Source organism: Ornithorhynchus anatinus, chromosome 2 (genome assembly GCF_004115215.2).
Source record: "Ornithorhynchus anatinus isolate Pmale09 chromosome 2, mOrnAna1.pri.v4, whole genome shotgun sequence".
NCBI lineage: Eukaryota > Metazoa > Chordata > Mammalia > Monotremata > Ornithorhynchidae > Ornithorhynchus > Ornithorhynchus anatinus.
Window position 1 is genome coordinate 160,013,143 of NC_041729.1, and position 25,901 is coordinate 160,039,043.

A 25,901-nucleotide genomic window follows, 5' to 3' on the forward strand; every position below is an offset into this window, starting at 1 on the left:
TTGTTAGAACACAGGTCCTCTGACACCCAGACTTGGGCTTTTTCCGCTCAGCCGCCTACTGCTTCCCATCTACGCTCTTTTAGGGCTTATCTCTTTGACTACTTGTTTAATGCCCCTTCTCAGTACCTCCATTTACCCTCATAACCTCTAATAATAATGATAATGATTTTTTGAAGCGCTTACTGTGTACTAAGCACTGTTCTAAGCGCTGGGGTAGATACAGGGTAGTCATAATAATAATAATTAGGGTATTTGTGAAGCGCTTACCATGTACAGGGGCTGTACTAACTGCTGGGGTTGGAGACAAGTAAATTCCGGTCCCACGTGGGGCTCATAATCTCGATCCCCATTTTACACATGAGGGAACTGAGACCCAGAGAAGTGAAGTGACCTGCCCAAGATCACACAACAGACAAGTGGCGGAGACAGGATTAGAACCCATGACCTTCTGATTCCCAACCCGTGATCTATCCGCTACGTCACGCTGCTTCTCCGTCCCACATGGGGCTCATAGTCTCAATCCCCATTTTACAGATGAGGGAACTGAGACCCAGAAAAATGAAGTGACTTGCAGCAGACAAGCGGCAGAGCCACGATTAGAACCCGTGACCTCCTGCCTCCCAGGCCTGTGCTCTATCCATTAGGCCATGCTGCTCTACTTGTCGTGTTTAGTAATAAATTCATTTAACGAGCTGGCAGCGTGTTTACAAAAATCCATACGCTGTGTTGTAATGTCTTTTGGCAGGTTATGGGTTCTCGTAACCGACTTCGCTCCTTACGTGTCAATCTTGGAACCATCTCTTTACAGACTCTCCGGATCCCTCTTAGCTTGAAATATTCCTGCCCGTCGGAAACCACGTGGAAATTGGCAGTGTCTTCTCTTCTCAAATTTCTGTCGATTGGGCTTCCCGTAGCAAGACAGCATGCTTCTTCGGGGAAATTTGATAGCATGTGGCCAGAATTAGCCAACACATTTGAAGATTTCTTATTCACCAAAAGGTCAGTTGGTTTAGTTTTGAAAATGAGTTTTTTAAGAGATCATTTGAATGAGCAGCTGTAGACTCTAAGCTCCCGGTGGGCAGGAACGTGTCTATCGACTCTCTCATGTCGTACTCTCCCAAGCGCTTAGGACAGCGCTCTAAGTACAGTACAGTGCCCACAGAAAGCACTCAATAAATACCCTTGATGGATTAGACTGTGAGCCCGTCATTGGGCAGGGATCGTCTCTATCTGTTGCCGATTTGTACATTCCAAGCGCTTAGTACAGTGCTCTGCTCTTAGTAAGCGCTCAATAAATACTACTGAATGAAGAAAAATGAACTAAGAATTGTCTATTAGAAATAGCTAACATTTGTTGGAGACTGACGGTTTGCATAATGGACATAGTACATTCCCAGTAGATTCATTTAATAATAATAGTAATAATGATAACGGTATCTGTTGATGCTTACTATGTGTCAAACACTGTTCTAAACCCAAGGTTAGAAGCAAGATTATCAGGTTGGATGCAGCCCCTGTCCCAGATGGGGCTCACAGTTGTAATCCCCATTTTCCAGATGAGGTGACCGAGGCCCAGAGAAGTGAAGTGACTTGTCCAAGGTCCCACAGCAGCCAAGTGGCAGAGCTGGGATTAGAACCTCGGTCCTTCTGTGCTCCCGGACCCGAACTCTAGCCGTTAGGCCACGTCGCTTCTCAGCCGTGACTACTGGTCGGTGCGAGATAGTTCTTCAGGGGAAGAGCTGGGTGGCCGGGAACATAGAGAATCATTAGCTCAGTTCCCGCCATTCGTTCACTCGATCGTATTTATTGAGCGCTTACTGAGTGCAGAGCACCGTACTAAATGTTTGGGAAAGTACAGTGCTACAATAAATGGTGACATTCCCTGCCCACAACGAGCCTACGGTCTAGAGGGAGAGAGATATCGATACAAATAAATAAAATGACAGATATGGCATAAGTGCTGTGGGACTGGGAGGGGGCGATGAGCAAAGAGGGCAAGTCAGGGCGAGGCAGAAGGGAGTGGGAGAGGACAGGTGAATGATTCGATGAACGACGAGTTAATCGAGGGTTTTTGGAGTAAGCAAATAATAATAATAATGTTGGTGTTTGTTAAGCGCTTACTACGTGCAGAGCACTGTTCTAAGCACTTGGAATGTACAAATCGGCAACAGAGAGACAGTCCCTGCCCTTTGACGGGCTCACGGTCTAATCGGGGGAGACGGACAGACAAGAACAGTGGCAGTAAATAGAGTCAAGGGGAAGCACATCTCGTAAAAACAAAGGCAAATAAATAGAATCAGGGCGATGTACATCTCATTAAGCAAAATAAATAGGGTGATGAAGATATATACAGTTGAGCGGACGAGTACGGTGCTGAGGGGATGGGACGGGAGAGGAGGAGGAGCAGAGGGAAAGGTTGTCCCACGTGAGGCTCACAGTCTTCATCCCCATTTTACAGATGAGGGAACTGAGGCACAGAGAAGTGAAGTGACTTGCCCACAGTCACACAGCTGACAAGGGGCAGAGTCGGGATTCGAACCCATGACCTCTGACTCCCAAGCCTGGGCTCTTTCCACTGAGCCACGCTGCTTCTTAACAGGTAGACTAATAGAACGCTAACTTAGAAAATGGAGAAGCCCTAACAAGGGCGAGTGACTCTCATTTCAGTTGTCTGGAAAACACTGAATCTTTCCTGGCTTCAAATGTGAGGGGGTCTGCGAAGAGTTCCCACCTCTCAAGAGAACAGAGAGCTCTCCACGGACAAGAGCGGCAGAACTGGAGGAGCTGAGGGGGAGAGGTTCAGTGACGACTCTTTCTTCGGCAGTGTAGAGTAGCCCTGTCCTCTCCACGTCGGTCTTCGGGCTGCCGAGGAGGGAGCAAACTCCAGGCACGAGGGGATCCGACTGGAGACGGCAAAGCCGACCCTTGCCGATGGGCACCCGGCGTGCGGCCGACGCTCCGGCAGCCTTCGTTCGCCCCAGGAAGCTGTAGCCAGAAAGAGGAGTAGCCCGGTCGGTCATTCGTGAGGCGCGGAGCTGGGCTTGTGACCCGGCAGATGCGGGAGCCCTGGGCTTCCCAAATTGCCAAGGCGGTTAAGAGTGGGCTGGACAGCAAAGGATCTCGGTTAATAATCATGTTAATAATAATGTTGGTATTTGTTAAGCGCTTACTATGTGCCGAGCACTGTTCTAAGCGCTGGGGTAGATACAGGGTAATCAGGTCGTCCCACGTGAGTCTCACAGTTAATCCCCATTTTACAGATGAGGTAACTGAGGCCCAGAGAAGTGAAGTGACTTGCCCACAGTCACACAGCTGACAAGTGGCAGAGCCGGGATTTGAACTCATGACCTCTGACTCCCAAGCCCGTGCTCTTTCCACTGAGCCACGCTGCTTCTCGGTTCATGCGACGGCAGGAAATGGAGGCCGAAAGTCTACGTTTCTTTATAATAATAATAATATTAGTATTTGTTAAGCACTTACTATGACCTCCTCTCTGAAATGGGGATGAAGATTGTGAGCCTCACGTGGGACAACCTGATTACCCTGTATCTACCCCAGCGCTTAGAACAGTGCTCTGCACGTAGTAAGCGCTTAACAAATACCAACATTATTATGTGCAGAGCACTGTTCTAAGCGCTGGGGTAGATACAGGGTAATCAGGTTGTCCCACGTGTGGCTCACAGTTAATCCCCATTTTACAGATGAGGGAACTGAGGCACAGGGAAGGTAAGTGACTTGCCCAGTCACACAGCTGACAAGTGGCAGAGCTGGGATGCGAACCCGTGACCTCTGACTCCCAAGCCTGGGCTCTTGCCACTGAACCACGCTGGTTCTCTATGTGTCCTCATGTGACTCCGCCACGTACTTGCTGGATAACCTTGGACAGGTCACTCTGTTCATTCATTCAGTCGTATTTATTGAGCGCTTACAGTGCAGACCACTGTACAGAGCACTTGGGAGAGTCCAGTGGAACAATAAACGGGCACATTCCCTGCCCACAAGGATCTGAGTTTAGAGGAGGAGGCAGATATTAATAGAAATAAGTAACTGACACATGTGAACATAAGGAGATCACTTCTCTAGGGCTCGGTTTCCTCATCTGTAAAATGGGGATTAAGACAGGGAGCCCCTTGTGGGATGGGGATTGTGCCTGACCTGATTAATATGTATCTACCCCAGTGCTTGGTAGAGTGTCTGGCGCATAATAAGCGCTTAGCAAATGCCATAAGAAAAGAGAAGAAGTCCAAGAGGGGAAACCGCCGGCGGGAGATCCCGTCGTCTGTGGGATGGACCGCGGCGCGGTCTGAGCCGGGCGTGACATTTCTGGTGTTTTCCGCTCGGTGCCGAGTGGACTCCTTGGGAAACCCCTTGCTGGTCGTCCAGCAGAAGTCGAGCCGGCCCTCAGTGCTCGGAACTGCCGCGTCGCCCTGACTTGCTTCTCTCGTTCATCCCTTCCTCCCAGTCCCACGGCACTTGGGGTCCTCATCTGTCATCGACTTCTTTCCGTCAGTGTCCGTCTCCCCCTCTAGAGTGTAAGCTCGTCGTGGGCAGGGAATGCGCCTGTTTATTGTTGGGCTCAGTACAGTGCTTTGCACCCACCGAGGGCTCAATAAATAGGAATGAACTGCTGGGTGAGAGCCCGCCTTCATGGCCCTGCGGTCAGAGCTGTACGAAGCCCCCGGGCAAAGCTTCCGCTCATTCGTCCAGGCGGTCTTCAAGAGCTTTACCCCGTTGCCACCTTTGATTGCCCAGGGCGTGCCCAAATTCAGGCCTGCAAAGGTGGGCAGGGCCTGCCGAAGTAGGGGTCCGTGGTGGGTGCCCACGATAGGCTCGGGGGGCGGCGAGGTGGTGGGCTATTTTGGTAGGAGGCTTACGGGTGCCCCCGGAATACTCACTCTTTTCTAAAACAGGTCGGAAAGCCCGCACTGCGAGAATTCACCTCTCGTCTGCGCGAAAGGCTGCACCTTGCTTTTTATGATAGTATTTGTTAAGTGCCTACTGTGTGCCGGCCGCCGTACTAAGTGCTGAGTATTTACAAATCAATCAAGTGGGACACAGTCCAGGTCCCACGTGGGACTCCGTAGTGTTAATCCCCTTTTTACAGATGAAGTAACCGAGGCACAGAGAAGTGAAGGGACTTGCCCAGGATCACAGAGCCAGGCGGGTAGGAGAGCCGGAATCAGAACCCAGGTCCTTCCGACTCCCAGGCCAGTGCCCTACCCTTAGGTCACGTTGCCTCTCTGACAAAGAAAGCTCCTGAAACTCAAAGCCCTTGAAGCCATACCTTAGACCAAACACTTGGATCAATCAGTGGTATTTGTTGAGCGCTTACTGTGTGCAGAGCACTAGCGTGACTCAGTGGAAAGAGCCCGGGTTTGGGAGTCAGAGGTCATGGGTTCGAATGCCGGCTCTGCCATTTGTCAGCTGTGTGACTGTGGGCAAGTCGCTTCACTTCTCTCTGCCTCAGTTCCCTCATCTGTAAAATGGGGATGAAGACTGTGAGCCTCACGTGGGACAACCTGATGACCCTGTATCTCCCCCAGCGCTTAGAACAGTGCTCTGCACATAGTAAGCGCTTAACAAATACCAGTATTATTATTATTGTTACTAAGTGCTTGGGAGAGTGTAAAACAAGGGAATATGAGTCGTCCTTATCGCCGTAACAGAGATTATTTTCTGCCTCTCCTGAGTCGCAGAATGGAAATTTAATGTATCTTCCTGTACTGAAAATGTTTCATTTTGTATTTGTTTCTCATCAACTTCTCGCATGCTCGTTCTGACTTAGTGGAATGAAAATGAATGAAAGTCGATCCTGACCACTACGCCTTGGGCAGACTTCAGTACATTTGTGTTTCATTCTTGGTACTGAAGGTGGGCCTTCCCTCTCTCTCTGGCAGAAAGCATCCATTCCATTATCCAAAGGATGCCTTCCCACACATCGCTCGAGCTACTATTCCCACTCCCAGGGGCCTGGGACCCCGATCTAGGACGTACCCAAATGGGAGATAAGGCGTCTTCGTGACTTGGAAGCAGCGGGGCTCGGTGGAAAGAACCCAGGGGTCGGGAGGCCTTGGTTCCTTATCCTTCATTCATTCAATAGTATTTATTGAGCGCTTACTATGTGCAGAGCACTGTACTAAGCACTTGGAATGGACAATTCGGCAACAGATAGAGACAATCCCTGCCCGTTGACGCGCTTACAGTCTGATCCATGGCTGCCACTTGCCTGCTGTGTGACCTTGGAAAAGTTCCTTCCCTTAGCGGTGCCTTGGTTTCCTTATCTGAAGAGTGAGGATTCGGTAACTGTTTTTGTGATTTTATTATTATGGTACTTGTTAAGAGTATACTATGTGCCAAACACTGTTCTAAGTGCTAGGGTAGGTACAAACAAATCAGGTTGGACACAGTCCCTGTCCCTCACGGGGCTTACACTCTTAATCCCCATTTTGCAGGTGAGGTTACTGAGGCATAGAGAAGTGAAGTGACTTTCATTCATTCATATTGAGCGCTTACTGTGTGCAGAGCACTATAGTAAGTGCTTGGAAAGTGCAATTCAGCAACAAATATTCATTCAATAGTATTTATTGAGCACTTACCGTGTGCAGAGCACTGTACTAAGCGCTTGGAATGTGCAAATCGGTAACAGATAGAGACGGTCCCTGCCCCTTGATGAGCTTACAGTCTAATCGGGGGAGACGGACAGACAAGAGCGATGGCAATGAGTAGAATCAAGGGGAAGAACATCTCATTAAAACAATAGCAAATAAATAGAATCAGGGTGATGTACATCTCATTAACAAAATAAATAGGGTAATGAACAAATAAATCGAGACAACCCCTACCCGACAATGGGCTCCCAGCTTAGAAGGGGGAGACAGACGACAAAACAGGTAGACGAAACAAGTAGATCAGTGCCATCGATTAAACAAAAATAGAATTATATCCAAGGTTACACAGCAGACAAGTGGCGGAGCCGGGATTAGAACCCAGGTCCTTCCGACTCCCAGACAGGGTTCTGTCTACTAAGCCACACGACTTCTCTGGCCCTCTTACTTGGGCTGTGCCCCAGTGGGGGAATAGGGACTGTGTCCCCCCCGATTGACTCATATCTACCCAACCGCCTAATAAATGCCACAGTTATATCGATCGCGATTATTACGACGATCATGTTAGTGGGACTCTCCGGACTGTCAGCTCGTCGTGGGCAGGGGACGTAACTGCTAACTCTGTCATCATCTCCCGAGAGCTTAGAACAGTGCTCTGCACACAGTAGGTGCTAAGTGAATCAGATTTATTGAACGCTTACCATGTGCAGAGCACTGTGCTAAGCGCTTGGGAGAGTACAATAGAACAATAAAACAGATAGGTTCCCTCCACGCAAGCACTGATAAGCACCAATTGATTGACTTCCAAAAATATCCAGGGTATGAGGATTTTACTAAATTTGGCTCACTATCATGGAGCTGTGTTGGAACATCGTGGCAACTGGTCTTGCCAAGTCTATAGCTGTGGCATAGATCCGTATAGGGCTTCCATCGGCTTTATTTTCATTTATATTTTCATTGGATGAGAAGCAGCGTGGCTCAGTGGAAAGAGCCCGGGCTTAGGAGTCGGAGGTCATGGGTTCTAATCCCGGCTCCGCCACTTGTCAGCCGTGTGACTTTGGGCAAGTCACTTCACTTCCCGGTGCCTCAGTTACCTCATCTTTAAAATGGGGATGAAGACGGTGAGCCTCACGTGGGACAACCTGAATACCTTGTAGCCACCCCAGCGCTCAGAACAGTGCTCGGCGCATAGTAAGCGCTTAACAAATACCAACATTGTTATTAACATTATTATTATTTATCTGTAATATATTTACAAATATATATCTGTATATATGTTTATCTCTCCCTCTAGCCCGTTAGCTTGTAGTAGGCAGGGAACGTGTCTGTCCGCTCTGTAGTGTTGTACTCTTCCAAACTCATAGAACAGTGCTGTGCACAGATGAAGCGCTCAATGAATTGCATCGATCGATTGGGTTAAAAAGGTACCCCATCATTTTCACCTGTACATTCCAAGCGCTTAGTACAGTGCTCGGCACATAATAATAATAATGTCGGTACTTGTTAAGCGCTTACTATGTGCAGAGCACTGTTAATAATGTTGGTATTTGTTAAGCGCTTACTATGTGCAGAGCACTGTTCTAAGCGCTGGGGTAAACACAGGGGAATCAGGTTGTCCCACGTGGGGCTCACAGTCTTAATCCCCATTTTACAGATGAGGGAACTGAGGCACAGAGAAGTGAAGTGACTTGCCCACAGTCACACAGCTGGACAAGTGGCAGAGCTGGGATTCGAACTCATGAGCCCTGACTCCAAAGCCCGTGCTCTTTCCACTGCGCCACGCTGCACTGTTCTAAGCGCTGTGGTAGATACAGGGTAATCAGATTGTCCCACATGAGGCTCACAGTCTTAATCCCCATTTTACAGATGAGGGAACTGAGGCACAGAGAAGTGAAGTGACTTGCCCACAGCCACACAGCTGACAAGTGGCAGAGCTGGGATTCGAACCCATGACCTCCGACTCCCAAGCCCGGGCTCTTTCCACTGAGCCACGCTGCAAGTGAATGAATTAGTGCTGCTAAGTTATAGCCCCCACCCAGACCACTCATCTTCCATTTTCTTTTACCCTCTCCTCTTATTCAACTCAGCCGACGCTCCAAGTGGGCCACACTGAGGAATACTCTGCGGAGCTGAATTGTCCAGGTTGGGTAGAGAGCTTCTGTAGCCAGCAAGCAACTGCTAAGGAAAAAAAAAGTGTTGGTATTTGTTAAGCGCTTACTATCTGCAGAGCACTGTTCTAAGCGCTGGGGTAGATACAGGGTCGTCAGATTGTCCCCCGTGAGGCTCACAGTCTTCACCCCCATTTTCCACATGAGGTAACTGAGGCACAGAGAAGTTAAGTGACTTGCCCACAGTCACCCAGCTGACAAGTCATTCAGTCATTCATTCATTCAATCGTATTTATTGAGCGGTTACTATGTGCAGAGCACAGTACTAAGCGCTTGGAATGTACGTATCGGCAACAGATAGAGACAGTCCCTGCCCAACAACGGGCAGCGTGGCACAGCGGAAAGAGCACGGGCCTGAGAGTCAGAGGACCTGAGTTCTAATTCACGCGTCTGCTCTGTGACCTTAGGCAAGTCACTTCACTTCTCTGTGCCTCAGTTCTCTCATCTGTAAAATGGGGGGTTAAGACCATGAGTCTCCACAGGTCATGGACCGTGTCCATTTATATCTTCCCCAGCGCTTAGTTCAGCGCCAGGCCCACAGGAAACACTTAGACTGTAAGCTCATTGTGGGCGGGAGATGAGTCTGTTTATTGTTGTAATGATAATAATGTCGGTATTTGTTAAGCGCTTACTATGTGCAGAGCACTGTTCTAAGCGCTGGGGTAGATACAGGGTCATCAGGTTGTCCCACGTGAGGCTCACAGTCTTAATCCCCATTTAACAGATGAGGGGACTGAGGCACAGAGAAGTGAAGTGACTTGCCCACAGTCACGGAGCTGACAAGTGGCAGAGCCGGGAGTCGAACCCATGACCTCTGACTCCGAAGCCCAGCTTCTTTCCCCTGAGCCACGCTCTTCCAAGCGCTTATTACAGTACCCTGCACACATTAAGCACTAAGTAAATACGATCGATTGATTAAATACGATTGATGGATTGACTCAGACCTCGGCACGGGACCCCTGAGGCCTCCCAAGTCAGCCCGTGCTGTGTCTTCCGGCGTCCAGTCGGGGTTGCGATAGGAGGCCTCCGTTTTGGAGCTCCATCCGCTGAGGCGGGAGGCCTCCTGTTCAGGGTCCAGAGCCTCAGTATGCCTCCCGTTCCCATTCCCCTTCCCGTTTCCCAATTCCAGGGCCGCCCATCCCCTTCCCCGGCTCGCTTGGGCCGGAGCGGCTCCTGCTGTATCTGGGCCTGGTCGTCTTGTTCACCCCAGAGTCCAGTGCACTCCGTGCTCCCAACAGAATAGCCAATCGACGTTGAATTTTCTGCCTCTCGGTCATTCATTCATGCAGTCGTATTTACTGAGTGCTTCCTGTGTGCAGAGCACTGTAATAAGCGCTTGGGAGAGTACAGCAGCGTGGCTCAGTGGAAAGAGCCCGGGCTCGGGAGTCAGAGGTCATGGGTTCGACTCCCGGCTCTGCCACTTGTCGGCTGTGTGACTGTGGGCAAGTCACTTCACTTCTCAGTGCCTCAGTGACCTCATCTGTAAAATGGCAATTAAGACTGTCAGCCCCACTTGGGACAACCTGATCACCCGGTATCTACCCCAGCGCTTTGAACAATGCTCTGCGCATAGTAAGTGCTTAACAAATACCAACATTATTATTATTGCACTACGAGAATAAACAGACACATTCCCTGCCCGCAACGAGTTTACAGTCTAGTGGATTTTGCAGCCTGAATTGTTCTCCCTCCTACTTAGAGCGGGAGCCCCGTGCCAGTCAGGAACTGTGTTGGACCCGATTAACCTCTACCTGCCCCTGTGCTGTTAGACCCGTAGCAGATACTTTAAAAAAATCCATTAGAGGTTTTACCCTGGTAGGTGCTCAATAAGCCTGTAAGCTCATTGTGGGCGGGGAATGTGTCTGTTCATTGTTATATTGTACTCTCCTCAGCGCTTAGTACAGTGCTCTGCACACAACACTCAATAAATACTAATGAATGAATGAATGGAGCACCATTGCTCAATTTATCATATTTCCTCCAAGAGACCTTCCCTAGATGTAACCTCTTTGGAGGCAAGGAATGTGTCAACCGTGTATTGTACTCTCTCCCGAGCGCATAGTACGGTGCCTTGCCCACCGTAAGTGTTCAATAAATACTATTTATTGATTCCCTGACGGAGCCCTCTTCTTTCCCCTCTGCATCACCTGTGCACTTGGGTCTCTACCCCTTTAGCCCTTTGATATTCACCCCACCCGCAAGCCCACGGCATTTAAGCGCTTTTCCACCCGTAAATTATTTTAACGGCCGTTTCCCCTTCTAATGCCTGAGCTCCTTGTGGGCAGGGATTGTATCTGCCGGCTCTGTTGTATTGCATTCTCCCAAGCGCCCTGTCCCCCGCACACAGCATGCCCTCAGTAAATACCACTGGTGGATTAATGAATTTGTTAAGCGCTGGGATTGATGTAAGATAATCCGATTGGGCATGGAATAGTGTGCCATACCCAGCGTACAGTCAAAGAAAGAGTACTTAATCCCTCTTTTACAGATGAGGAAATCAAGGCAGGGAGAAGTTAGATTACTTGCCCGTGATCACCAAGCATACCTACAGTTATAGGTCTGTGAATATGTTCTTGTGCTTTGTGCTCAAAGAAGGTACCAGACTGTGAATTTCATCTCACCTCTGGGGACCAGATGTGGCCAAAAAATCCTGTGTGGAACCCCTGGGCCTAACTGAATTATCCACACCAGCGCTCTCCTCTGTCGTGCCGCCATGTTAGTTTTGGTGCTGCGGTGACCCCGGTTTTGCTTTTGCCTCCTTAACCGGGAAGGTGTTAGCGACTCTGACGTTCTACTCTCCCAAACGCTAATTACAGTGCACTACATACAGAAGTGCCCAATAGATGCAATCTATTCCTTCGTTAGACTCACAATCCTTCCAAAGCTTCTGCTCAAGCAGCCTCTCCCAGTTTTCGGGCTGAGATTGTGCATTATCCGAGGCTTGGTTTTACTGTGTCCTTCATTCAGTAGTATTTATTGAGCGCTTACTATGTGCAGAGCACTGGACTGAGCGCTTGGAACGTACAGTTTGGCAACAGATGGAGACAGTCCCTGCCCAATAATGGGCTCATTTTTTCGTACTGTTGTTAATAACAACACGCAGCGGACAAGTGGCGGAGGTAGGATTAGGACCTATGATCTTTTGTCTCCCGGGCTCGAAGTTGTATCCATTACACCTCTCTGTTGCTGCTTTTGAATTCCCAATTTTAGCTGACCACGTAACGGCTGTTTGGGTATCCCTCTATCATCCGTCCTCCTCCCGTGCCCCACCCAGCCGCCACGAAGGAGGCAGAGCTTCAGTGCCAGGAGACTGCCTTTGTCGTCGGCGATCCTGTCCTGCCACTTCATATCAAGTGTATCTCTTAGTTGCTACTGATAATAATCGTGGAGTTGAGCATTTACTATATGCCAGGCGCTGTATTAAGCACTAGGGAAGATACAAGATAACCAGGACGGACGCTGTCCCCATCGCACATGGGGCTCGCATTCTAAGAGGGAGGAGACCTGGTATCGAGTACCCATTTTACAGATGAGGAAACTGACGCAGAGAAGTGAAGTGACTCATCCTGGCAGGGGGCAGACCCCGGAAAGGAACTCGGGTCGTCTGGCTCCCGGGCCCGTGCACTAGGTCGCACTGCTTCTCACGCTAATGGATCATTCAAGGACTTGTGAGAAATCTATAACTCCCTTAAGGAAGGTTGCGTTGACCTTCTTGAGTCCATTTTCTAATTCCCTCTCACTCGTTCCTGGGTAGTTATTGTGCTGCCTGAATAACATAATTAATTGTGGGCCATTGTTTAGCTCTGAGCTGCCAATGTCCACGGCGCGTACGGTTCCCCGAAACAGGCCGACACATGATCTCAGTTTGCTTTAGATTTATCGTCAACTCGTACCACTCGAATTCAGCAAAGTGATTTACATTAATTTTCACGTCGTCTTAGGCTCAGCAGTTCTTGAATGACCATCTTTAGGGCTCAGATAACGCTCCAAACCTGTTGAGTCGGAAGAGTTTGCCCGGGGAATGGAATGGTAGTCAAAAACCTGTATCTGGATCTCTGGTGGTATCTATCTGCGTGGCTGCAGAGAAAAGAGATTCCAGAAACATCTTTTTCTCTGAATAGCAGTTCATCATGAATTAGCTGCCTGTTATGTGATCTTGGGCAAGTCACTTCTCCGGACCTAAATTACCTCATCTGTAAAATGGGGATGAAGACTGTGAGCCCCGTGTGGGACAGGAACTCTGTCCAACCTGCCTGTCTTCATTAATTGTGGTACCTGTTAAGCACTCACTATGCGCCGAGCACTGTTCTAAGCACCGGAGGTAGATACAAGTTAATCAGGTTGGATACAGTCCCTGTCCCACGTGGGGCTCACACTCTTAATCCCCACTTTACAGATGAGGTAACTGAGGCCCAGAGAAGCGAAGTGCCCAAGGTCACACAGCAGACAAGTGGTGGAACAGGGATTAGAACCCAGATCCTTTTGAGTCCCAGGCCGTGCTCTACCCACTGAGCCAAGCTGCTTCTCATCTGATCACGTATCTCCCGCAGTGCTTAGTACAGTGTCTGGTAAAGAGTAACACTAAGCAAATGACATTTGAAAAATTGAAGATGATTGCCATTTTTCTCAAGGTAGCCTTTTTTCCCCCCTTTCAGAAAGTGGGAGGAGTCATTGGAATAACTTGTGGTAAAATTCTATTCCGTAGGGATCGGAGACCTGGCCCATCTAGGCTTTCTTGCCAAAGTAGAAAAAGGACCGCATGACTCTAATTTGACCTATATTTTCCCAATTGTAGAGCACCAGGCTCTAGATAGGTAGTGCCGAGAAGCGAAGTAAGCAATTCCCAGGGTTTGTCTTGGCCATAAAGCTGTAAATTCTGATCATTTGTTCTTTCCATTTAAAAGAACGTGTTCTTCTACCAAGCTGGCATTTTGATTTGGGTTCCATTAATGATTGAGACGGAAAGTTGTGATTGATTTAAAGCACAATAGGTCCTTGCAACTAAAATTGGAATATGGAAAATCCCAATTCAAGTGTTTTTCCTAAGGTAGCAAATGCTTTCTTGAAGCTTTAAATTGAGAACTCCTGGAAGTGAAACCACCCCAGCTAGAGATGGATTTGAAAGCCCTTGGTTCTTCGTTTCATGGGGGACAAAAAATGGACTCTTATCTGTCTGTGCCTTTACTCCGGAGAACTTGTGAACTATCAATTTCGTAGTTTGGGAGTTGTTTTTTAAAATGCTTTTTAGGGCCCTGAGACATAGGTGTTTTTATGATTTGTGATGCCCCAAGAATTACTTGAGTGGAAGGAGGGGCTCTTCAGATTTTTCTTGGAACAATAGTCATCTTTTAGTTCAAATAAAACTGCTTTGGCGCATCGAGATGTGGGGAGGTGGAGGCTATCAGCTAGTTTGTATCTTCAGAGATCCACAAATGAATTCCCCTACTTTTTTTTTTTTTAATTGGGATTTGTTAAGCACTTACTCTGTGCCCAGCACTGGACTAAGCACTGCAGTAGATATAAGCTAATCAGGTTGGACACAGTCCCTGTCCCACATGGGGCTCTCGGTCCTAATCCCCAGATGAGGTGACTGAGGCCCAGAGAGATGAAGTGACTTACCCCAGTCCCACAGCAGACAAGTGGCAAAGCCAGCGTTAGAACCCAGGGCCTTCTGACTTTCAGGCCCATCCTCTATCCACTGGGCCACACTGCTATTCTACTCGTCAGTGATAGGTGAAAAATCGAGGTCAGTGAATAGGGAATCATCAGCATTTCACCGGTCGTATTCATGTTTTTACCCTTCCTATAATAATAATTACGGCATTTGTTGAGCACTTACTATGTCCCAAGCACTGTTCTAACCGCTTAATAATTATTATTCATAAGCATGTGAACCAGCATCTGGCTGGTCCGAGTGCGGTGGAATTTATAATTAATTGATCACAGTCAGTTACAGATTTAGTTACCTCATCTGTAAAAAATGGAGATTAAAAAAATATGAGCCCCACGTGGGACAATCTAATTACCCTGTATCTACCCCAGCGCTTAGAACAGTGCTCTGCACATAGTTAGCGCTTAACAAATACCAACGTTATTATACAAGGTAAACAGGGTTGTCCTACGTGGGGCTCACAGACCTAATCCCCATTTTACAGATGAAGTAACTGAGGCTCAGAGAAGCTAAGTGACTTGCCCAAAGTCACACAGCTGGCAAGTGGCAGAGCGGGATTAGAACCCCTGACCTCTGACTCCCAAGCCCGTGCTCTTTCCACTAAGCCACGCTGCTTCTATAATATAAGCGTGCCCTCTCGGGTCTCACGTGGAGAGTTTCCAGTATTTTACCAGTGTCGACTGTAGGTAGGAGAGTCAAGCGGAGGCCGAACCATTCCATTCCTAGCCTGGGCAGTGGCTAGCGAGAGGAAGGCCGTCTGGTACAAGTCAAAACTCCCCTGTGCTGGGCAGCAGCGGCATGGGAGAGTCAAGGGCGGAGACTCAAGTTTGCTGCAGCGAAGAAGGCAGTGGTCAACCACTTCTGGATTTTTACCGAGAGAATAATAATAATGTCGGTATTTGATAAGCGCTTACTATGTGCAGAGCACTGTTCTGAGCGCTGGGGTAGATACAGGGTAGTCGGGTTGTCCCATCTGAGGCTCACAGTTAATCCCCATTTTCCAGATGAGGTAACTGAGGCCCAGAGAAGTGAAGTGACTTGCCCACTGTCACACAGCTGACAAGGGGCAGAGCCGGGAGTCCAACCCGTGACCTCTGACTCCCAACCCCGGGCTCTTGCCACTGAGCCACGCTGCTTCCCATAGAGAGAATAGTAATGATAATAATGTTGGTACTTGTTAAGCGCTTACTATGTGCAGAGCACTGTTCTACGCGCTGGGGTAGATACAGGGTAAGCGGGTTGTCCCACGTGAGTCTCCCACTTAATCCCCATTTTACAGATGAGGTAACTGAGGCACAGAGAGGTGAAGTGACTTGCCCACAGTCACAGAGCTGCCAAGTGGATATCCTACAGAGCGATTGCAGGTGGCGGTGGGGCCTCTGGGAGAGACGTTTTCGTGGCGTCGCTAAGGGTCGGAGACGACTCTACAGTGTAAGACAAGACAAAAATAATGTTGGCATACAATTTGTGTCTGCCTCTCTCACCCGCTAAATTGTAAACTCCCACAAGGCAGGGTCAGTGTCTTTTTTTGTGGGGTGAGGAGGAAGAGGAAGAGGGCTACGTCACCAACAGCTTGCCTTGGCCCGCAGACAGTAGGCCCTGCAGAAGGGATGTTGACGGGGATGATGAGCTTGCAATAAAAGGATGAGGCAGGAAGCAGAGATATTGAGATGGGGAGCAGACTAAACCGAGCCCAGAAAAGAAACTGGAAACTGGGGCAACGTGCTGAGCCGGGGCTCTCTTACATTAGGGTGTGCGTGGCTCAGTGGAAAGAGCCCCGGCTTGGGAGTCAGAGGTCATGGGTTCGAATCCCGACTCTGCCCCTTGTCAGCTGTGTGACTGTGGGCAAGTCACTTCACTTCTCTGGGCCTCAATTCCCTCATCTGTAAAACGGGGGTGAAGACTGTGAGCCTCACATGGGACAACCTCATTCCCCTGTGCCTACCCCAGCGCTTAGAACAGTGCTCTGCACATAGTAAGCGCTTAACAAATACCCACATTATTATTATTGCCGATTTGTGCGTTCCAAGCGTTTAGTACAGTGCTCTGCACATAGTAAGCGCTCAATAAATACTATTGAATGAATGAATATTATTATTATGCACAGTATTTGATTAGAGCACACTTTTTCTTCTTTGTTTTGTTCAGTAATGACTTTGATGGCTCATTAAATTATAAGTAATATCGATAAATGTCCATTTTTAACACTTCCATTTCCACGCTTTTAATTCTGTGCCCTGTTGGGATTATTTGCAGCGTCTAATCCGGGGGCATTCTGTGAAGGGAGAAATATTTTGGCACGTTTTCGTGATTGCAAAAGGCTCCATTCTGACTTCAGAAGAGGCCAGAGTCTTCCTTCAAATATTTTCAAAAATACATAAATGGGGTCTGGATCTGGCAGTTTTCAAATAACAGCGTACACGCTCCTGGACAATGGGGAGTGTTATTTGATGAGGTCATTTGAATTGTTACAAGACCAGTCAAGTGACTACAATTCTTGAAAATCCTTGGAAGCCTTCACCTAACATATATTTGCTGTTCTCGGTCAAATTTAGTCAGATCCAGGCTCGGACCTCAGATACGGAGGAAAATAATCTCCTAGTTGCGGTCAATCAAAATGAATTTTAAATTAAGCGATCTGACTTGTGGAGTGTGGTAGTCCCTTGCAAAATCCACTCTCTGGCACAGGTTTCGCATCTGAGTGATGCAGATTTTACAGTTCACGGAGCTTGAGAGGATTCACGCGTACAGTTAAGGGAAAAAAAAACTGTAGAGAATGAGAAAACCCCCAAAGAACTGTGGTATTTTGGCCATGTTCCTTGTGTACCTCAGCTTCAGTAGAGCAGGACTCTCTGTATTCTTTCTGGTACAGCCTCTGATGCCCAGGAAAGGCAATTTCCTAGAGAAGCAGCATGGCTCAGTGGAAAGAGCCCGGGCTTGAGAGTCAGAGGTCATGGGTTCGACCCCCCGGCTCTGCCGCTTGTCAGCTGTGTGACTGTGGACCAGTCACTTCACTTCTCTGTGCCTCAGTTACCTCAGCTGTAAAATGGGGATTCACTGTGAGCCTCACGTGGGACAACCTGATTACCCTGTATCTACCCCAGCGCTTAGGACTGTGCTCTGCACATAGTAAGTGCTTAACAAATGCCAACATTATTATTATTAATTTGACAAATATGGATGAAATGGTGTGAGAATTGGGTCCATTTGTGTCTTCCGGTAGTTTAACTTGTTTTATGGTTCTGTACTGCATTGTAATATAAAGTCAAAAAGTCATTAGCTCATTGAATGTGCATGGCTGGGGGACAGAAGAGAGTTTAGTGGCAGGGATTGAGTGGATTATATCTTCTGCCCCAATGAAAGAAGAGTTCCCAAAAGCCGATTTTGCTAATCGCAAGTTCTCTTAGTGCATCTGTAGGCATTAGGAAGATACAGTATAGCTTTCTATCGATAATCAGTTTAGAATAATCCACTACGTTAGTTGGGCTTCGAAAATGTATTCCCATGGTCGTCATCCAGGCCAAAAACACCGCTAGATTCAAAAAGTGTTGGGATAAAATCTTATCTCCCTCTAGAGCATCAGCTCGTTGTGGGCAGGAAGTGTGTCTCATATGCTATATTGTACTATTGAGAAGCGGTGTGGCTTAGTGGAAAGAGCCCGGGCTGGGGAGTCAGAGGTTGTGGGTTCTAATCCCGGCTCGGTCACTTGTCAGCTGTGTGACCCTGGACAAGTCACTTAACCTCTCTGGGCCTCAGTTCCCTCATCTGTTAAAGGGGGATGAAGACCATGAGCCCCACGTGGAACAACCTGATCACCTTGTATCGCTCCAGCGCTTAGAACAGTGCTTTGCACATAGTAAGTCCTTAACAAGTGCCATTATTTATTTTTTATTTTACTATCCCAAGCGCTTAGAGCAGTGCTGTGCACACAGTAAGTGGTCAGTAAATCCCGGCTCTGCCACTTGTCAGCTGTGTGACTGTGGGCAAGTCACTTCACTTCTCTGTGCCTCAGTTACCTCATCTGTCAAATGGGGATTAAGACTGTGAGCCTCTCGAGGGACAACCTGATTCCCCTGTATCTACTCCAGCGCTTAGAACAGTGCTCTGCACATAGTAAGCGCTTAACAAATACCGACATTATTGTTTGATTTTTTAAATTATCCCTGAAGCTTGTGTGGCTGGCTTTATATTAAGGTTCTGTAGCTCCATTGTCTTTCTACCTACCTACCAATTTTTGAGACAAAGGAGGAGGAGGATTAAGTAATAACAGAGCCATATTGAGAAGCAGCATGGCCTGGGAGTCAGAAGGACCTGAGTTCTAATCCTGGCTCTGCCACTTGTCTGCTGTGTGACCTTGGGCAAGTCACTTCACTTCTCTGGGCCTCAGTTACCTCATGTGGAAAATGGAAAGTAAGAGTGCAAGCCCCACGTGGGACGGGGACTGTGTCCAACCCAATTCGCTTGTACCTACCACAGCGCTTCGTACAGTGCCCGGCCCACAGTGACTGTTCAACAAATACCACTATTTGTACTATTTATTGAGCACTCACTGGGTCCAAGCCCCTGGTCTCAGCGCTTGGGAAGGACAGAACAAATAAGCCCGTCAATGGGCAGGGATTCTCTCTGTCTGTTGCCGAATTGTACATTCCAAGCGCTTAGTACAGTGCTCTGCACATAGTATGTGCAGACTAGAATGACCTCTCTCGTTGTGGGCAGGGAATATGTATGTCATATTGCTCTATTGTACTCTCCCAAGTACTTGATACAGTGCTCTTGGACACAGTAAGCGCCCAATAAGTATGATTGATGGGATGATTGGTATATGTGGTGTTCGTTTGTATTTGAAGCTCATTCTCCAGACTGTAAACTCATTGTGGGCAGGGAATGTGGCTGATTGTTCATTCCAAGCCCTTAGTATAGTGCTCCGCACATAGTAAGCGCTCAATAAATACTATTGAATCAATGAATGAATAAATGACGGTTCTCCCTGCCCAATGGGAATTTAAACTCTAAGAGCCTGAGTCTTTGCTGGTGTGTGAACAATGGACTGTCTGAGCCGTCTGGACTACCCTAGTAAGGACCCTCTTTTCCGTCCCACAGGACCGTACCACACGCATGTCATGTTTGAAGCAGCGTGGCTTGGCCATTTGGGCAAGTCACTTCGTTTCCCTGTGCCTCAGCTACCTCACCTGGAAAACAGAGATTAAGACGGTGAGCCCCACGTGGGGTAACCCGATTACATTGTATCTATCCCAGCGCTTAGAATAATAATAATAATAATAATGTTGGTATTTGTTAAGCGCTTACTATGTGCAGAGCACAGTGTTTGGCACATAGCGCTTAATAAGTACTGTCATCATCCTCATGATCATCATAGCTGATTAGACTGTAAATCCGGGATTAGACTGTAAACCCGTCAGTGGGCAGGGACTGACTCTATCTGTTGCCGATTTGTACATTCCAAGCGCTTAGTACAGTGCTCTGCACATAGTAAGCGCTCAATAAATACTATTGAATGAATGAATAGCTGTAATTTGTTCATTTTTGTTAAGCACTTATTATGTTCCAGGCACTGACCTAAGCGCTGGGGGGGAATATAAGGAAATCAGGTTGGACACAGTCCCCGTCCCACAAAGGGCTCACAGTCTTAATCCCCGTTTTCCAGGTGAAGTAACTGAGGCATAGGGGAAGAGAATGACTTGCCCAAGGTCTCATCAGCACACAGAGTGGTGGAGCCGAGATTAGAACCTCTGACCTTCTGACTCCCGGGCCCGTGCTCCTTCTGCTGGGCGATGCTGCTTCTCTAGACTGTAAACTCGTTGTGGGCAGGGAACGCACCTACCAACTCTGTTATGTCGGACTCTCCTAGATACTTAGTACAGTGCTCTGCACACAGCAAGCGTTCAAGAAATACCATCGATTGAGTGTTGTGCTCTAGGTATCAGTAAGATGCACCGTCTGGAGTTGGGGCCTGGAGCAGGAGGAAAGCAGACCAACTTGATTATAGTTTATTATCGTTAAGGGGAAAATAAAACTCAGTAGTACAATAGATTCTAACTTTATATGTATAATAATAATAATAATGATGTTGGTATTTGTTAAGAGCTTACCATGTGCAGAGCACTGTTCTAAGAGCTGGGGTAGACACAAGAGAATCAGGTTGTCCCACGTTGGGCTCACAGTCTTAATCCGCATTTTCCAGATGAGGTAACTGAGGCACAGAGAAGTTAAGTGACTTGCCCAAAGTCACACAGCTGACAAGTGGCAGAGCCGGGATTCGAACCCATGATCTCTGACTCCAAAGCCCATGCTCTTTCCACTGAGCCACGCTGCTTCTCTAACTGATAACTGATGATAAATCTTGATAACTGTGGTGTTCGTTAGACGCTTACTATGTTACCAAATACAGGAGAAACAACCTGGCCTAGCAGAAGGAGCATTGGCTCAGGAGTCAGAGGACCTGGGTTCTAATCCCAACTAGGTCACTTATCTGCTGGGTGATCTTGGGCAAGTCACTTCACCTCTCTGGGCTTCAGGTCCCTCATCTGTAAAATGGGGATTGAGACTGTGAGCCCCAAATGGGACGTGGATGGGACTGTGTCCACTCGATTAGCTTATATTCATTCAGTCAGTTGTACTGAGCGCTTACTGTGTGCACTGTACTAAGCACTTGAGAAAGTGCAACACAACAATAAACAGTGACATTCCCGGCCCACAACGAATTTGTAGTCTGGGGGCAGGCAGGGGGACACACCCATCGATACCAATAAATAAAATTGCAGGTATGTACATAAGTGCTGTGGGGCTGGGATGGGGGGAGAGCAGAGGGAACAAGTCAGGATGATGCAGAAGGGAGTGGGAGATGAAAAATTGGGCTTAGTCTGAGAAGGTTTATATCTGCCCCAGTGCTTAGTACAATGCCTGGCACCTAGTAAGTATGTAACAAATGCTATTTTTTTAAAAAGAAGGAAACAAAAAAAGTACTGCCGCAAGTGCTGGGGGTGGGTACAGAATAATCAGAACAGATACTAAATCCCCGTTTCAGAGATGAGGAGACTCTGAAAGAGAAGTTAAGTAACTTCCCCAAGGTTACCCCACAGGCAAGTGGCAAACCCCAGATTAAAAAACACCAAGGACCCCTGACTCCCAGGCACATGCTCTTTCCACCAGGCAACACCGCCTCTCAGGTTTTCATTTCTTTTCAATTTGGGCTATTCATTCCCCTACCGTTTTCCAGTTTGACTGATCGGGAGACATTTTGGCCTTTAAAGTAAAACTATCAAATGTGTTTCTTTTCTAGCACACCACCGGATAATCTTTCTATTCAAGAATTCCAGAGGAATGAAAGTATTGATGTTGAGGTAAGGAGTCAGCCCGACTATGGGCGCGGTCGAGACATCAGCATTTAAACAGGGCCTGCCTCGTTTCTTGCTAGAACGAATGTGGGTCAGTCAAAAGATTAGACTGTGGTTGTGTTAAAAATCTTGGATCGTCTTGGATGCGTCGATATGCTTGATGGAAACTGATTTCAGTGGCATGCCTTCTGTGAAAATTCACCATAGTATGGCAACCATGAAGTGGCCACCAAAGGGGACCAACTAGCATTTTCCCTCTCTTCCCTTCCTTATGCTTTGCTTAGGATTCCAGTAGCCAATTCAACCTCTCCTTCCTCCCCTCCGCCGCCAAATACATCACCGCTTTCTGGGTTCATGTCACCCACCTGGGCTGCCAATAGATTCCTTTAATCTTTTGTGTTTTGCTCACAAAGTGCTGGAAATGACGAGTATATACGTTCTTCTAAAGGGGAGGAGGTTAAAAGTATTATTTTAAGTGCATCTAGCAATAAGCCAGTGTGAACTGTCCATGTTTATGGATTGTACAAGGTATTGTTTTTTGTTTCATGAAATCAAAATCACCAAGCTTCAGGGTCAAGAGTGCATCCAGTGGAGCCATCTGTCTTGAATTTATTCCATTTCTGGCTTTTTTTTTTTAAAGAATCTGTGACTTTTGAAAATATTAAAATTCTAAGTGACCGCATTGACTGACTTCTGGAAAGATGAATATATATGTTTTTGTTTAGGTGGTACAACTCATCAGCACAGAGATCCTGCCATACGCTAATTTCATCCCCAAGGAGTTTGTTGGTCAGATAATGACTATGCTTAATAAGGGCTCAATACATTCTCAGTCATCTTCATTTACAGGTATGTTGTTTGAACGCTCCAAGAACAGGTGTTAATCAGTGTGGAAGCACTTTTGAAGGAATGTCAAAGTGTACATAGTATAGCAATTCCACTGCTGAAGTGTTCAACTTGTTTTATTGCTGTAAATTGTGACTCAGAAACTAGGACAGGCAGCACCTTGAATTGGTGGACTGAAAACCAAGAGAAGTAGAAGGCACGATTTAACTAACTGTGGAAAGGAGTTAAGTATTATTCATGTCCAGAAAATTGGACGAATTGAATCCTAAACACGAAGCAATTGGTCGAAGTCACTGCAAGACAATAGGCTCTCAGTGCGGATCATTCAAGGAGTTTTGCCGAAGTACCGGGGATGGAAAAGACCCCAACAGCTGTTTGTGTCTTGAAGGGAGAAAATATTGGAACATTTTAATTTTAAATCATTCACCCACTATTGGAAACACCTAGAAAACATCAGGGTGAAAGTGATCACTCATCTCCTCCGTGGCTCAAGCCAGTCGAGAAGAGGAAGCAATAGCCGAAATGTATTTTGGGCTTAACGCATCTGTCGAATCTGTCCCCCATCACAAACTCCTCAATCAATTAATCAGTGGTGTTTATTGGGCGCTTACTATGCGCAGAGCACCCAGTGAACCCCGGAAAAAAACACCAAAACTCTGGGTCCCCCAAACTGGTTAGAAATCATGCCCTGAGTGGATATTACTAGGTCATGATGGACATAGCAAGTTGCATCTTTTGCCTGATAGTATTTCAGCATTGGCATCGATAACTTAAAATGGCAGAATTGAAAGGGTGTCTCCAAACAGTGGGAAGCAGCGGGCCTAGTGGATAGACCCCGGGCCTGGGGGTCAGAAAGACCCGGGTTATAATCCTGTCTCTGCCACTTATCTGCTGGTTGACCTTGGGGTAGACGCTTCGGTTCTCTGTGCCTTAGTTCCTTCTGTAAAGACTGTGAGGCTCACTTGGGAACATGGATCGTGTCCAACCTGATTAGTTTGTGTCTACCCCAGCGCTTAGAACAGTGTCTGGCATGTAGTAAGCGCTTGAGAAATACCATAACTAAAGGAGCAGGCAGATGGATCGATCAGTCAAGCAAAGGTTGGGACGGGGTCAGGGGCTGGGGGCCAGCTACTTGGAAAGGGGATATCGAGTTTCGAATTGAGGTTGGAAAGTCATGGAAAATTCAGAAAATAATCTGATAATATAAGATCGGGCAGGTATCATAGAAAAAGATCTTGGGGTCATATGTCACGAGCAGAATGTGAAAGGAGGCGGAGCTAACAAAAATCGTGAAATGAATTGCTCCGAAATCTTACGGAAGAACTGCGTATCTGGGAGCCCCAATTTTTTAGTGAGGTTTCGGAGAGCGACTCACAGTCAAATCACACCTAACATTGAAAGGAACTTTTTAGCGGGCAGAAGAGAAGCCTCACGATTGGGATAGCTATTGCGTGAGTGTGTGAAAGATTATTTTACTGAGCAGAAAATGAGAGGAAATGGGCCGAAACTGCCTCAAGGGGGATTTCATTTAGATAAAAGGAAGAATGTCCTGACAGCGAGCGTTGTTAAGAAATGGAGTGGGTTACCTAAGGAAGTACGAAATCTCCTCTGGAGAGTTTTTATCACGGCGACAGTGTCTTGTCTGTGCTGAATTAGATGGGGTCCTGTCTAACCCTCAGACGACTCCTTCCAAACTGTGATTTTCCAGTTCAGGGATGCTTTAGTAGAGAAGTGATGTGGCTTAGTGGAAAGAGCACGGGCTTGGGCGTCAGAGATTGTGGGTTCTAATCCCAGCTCTGCCACTTATCAGCTCTGTGATTTGGGCAAGTCAATTCACTTCTATGTGCCTCAATTATCTCATCTGTAAAATGGGGATTAAGACTGTGAGCTCCACTTGGGACAACCTGATTACCTTGTATCTACCCCAGTGCTTAGAACAGTGCTTGGCACATAGAAAGAGCTTAACAAATGCCATCGTTATTATTATTATCATTATTATTATTGGACTTCAGAGGGCCCAAGTGCTTTTCTATACTGAATGTCATCGACCTGTGAAGTGAAGCACTTCCTGTCGCTCTAGTATACGCAGGTGGTCGGCGTTTGCGCCAGATGACCTCTTAACATCTGATTTTTGAGCCACTCTTTCCTCCAAAAGATTGGCGGAGGGGGCGGAAGATTAACGGAGCGGAAAGGGTTATAAAGTTCTTTGTCCCGAAATGAGAAGCTCCAGATTCCTTCAGGTTATGAGGGCTCGAAGAGAGCCCCTACCCACATGGGAGACATGCCCGGAATTGGAAATGTAGCCACTGGAGTCGGAAGCAGACTCTGGTCCACCCCCCCCCCCCTCCCCCCCCGGGGCAATTGGAGTCAGTTCCTCAAGCGGGAGCGGGCAGGCCAGCGGTGTTTCTACACCTGTACTTGCCCCGCGGAGAGCTTCAGAACAACTTCTCACAGCCGTCAAGCTCCGGAGCCCGGGAGACCGGGCAGCTAGCCAAGAGCTGGGAAGAATCAGTCGATCGATGGTATTTATCGAGCGCTCACTGTGTGCAGAGCACTGGACAGGTGTTTGGGAGAGTACAGTCCAACAGAGTTGCGAGGCATAGTCCCTACCCACATTCATTCATTCAGTTGTATTTATTAAGCGCTTACTATGTGCAGAGCACTATACTAAGGGCTTGGAAAGTACAATTTGGCAACAGATAGAGGCACTCCCTATCCAAAAATGAGCTCACAGTCTAGAAGGGGGAGACAGACAACAAAACGAAACAAGTAGGCATCAGTGGCATCAAAATAGATAAATAGAATTATAGATATAAGCACAAGCTTATATATACACGTCCATATTACAGATCTATACACATCCAGGCTTACAGCCTAGAGGGGGAGACAGACATTGACTAAGTGAATGAATGTCTAAATCACAGCTAGCTAAGAGCTGGGGAGAAGAGGCAGCGAGCTGGGAATGGGCTGAGCGTCCACCTCCAGGAGTGTATGACAGCCCAGGCTGAACCTCGGATTTTGTGGTTTCTAAGCTAAAAACCCTCAAAGGGCTCCCTTGTCATCATCATCATCATGATGGCATTTGTTAAGCACTGACTATGTGCAAAGCACTGTTCTAAGCGCTGGGGGGATGCAAGGTGATCAGATTGTCCCACGTGAGGCTCACAGTCTTAAACCCCATTTTACAGATGAGGGAACTGAAGCCCAGAGAAGTGACTTCCCCAAAGTGACCCAGCTGACAAGTGGCAGAGCCGGA

General features: G+C 47.5%; 1 protein-coding gene across 5 annotated transcripts in view; it reads left to right on the forward strand.

Annotated features, from left to right (window-relative positions):
* The window catches only part of MON2 (MON2 homolog, regulator of endosome-to-Golgi trafficking), a 157,532-nt gene that overhangs the window by 112,572 nt on the left and 19,059 nt on the right, over positions 1-25,901 (forward strand). For all 5 annotated transcript variants that reach the window (XM_029053129.1, XM_029053141.1, XM_029053136.1 and 2 more), the window contains 3 exons: positions 809-999; positions 21,745-21,805; positions 22,525-22,648. In XM_029053129.1, the coding sequence (XP_028908962.1) occupies positions 809-999; positions 21,745-21,805; positions 22,525-22,648 (376 nt within the window). The remainder of the gene's footprint in view (positions 1-808; positions 1,000-21,744; positions 21,806-22,524; positions 22,649-25,901) is intronic.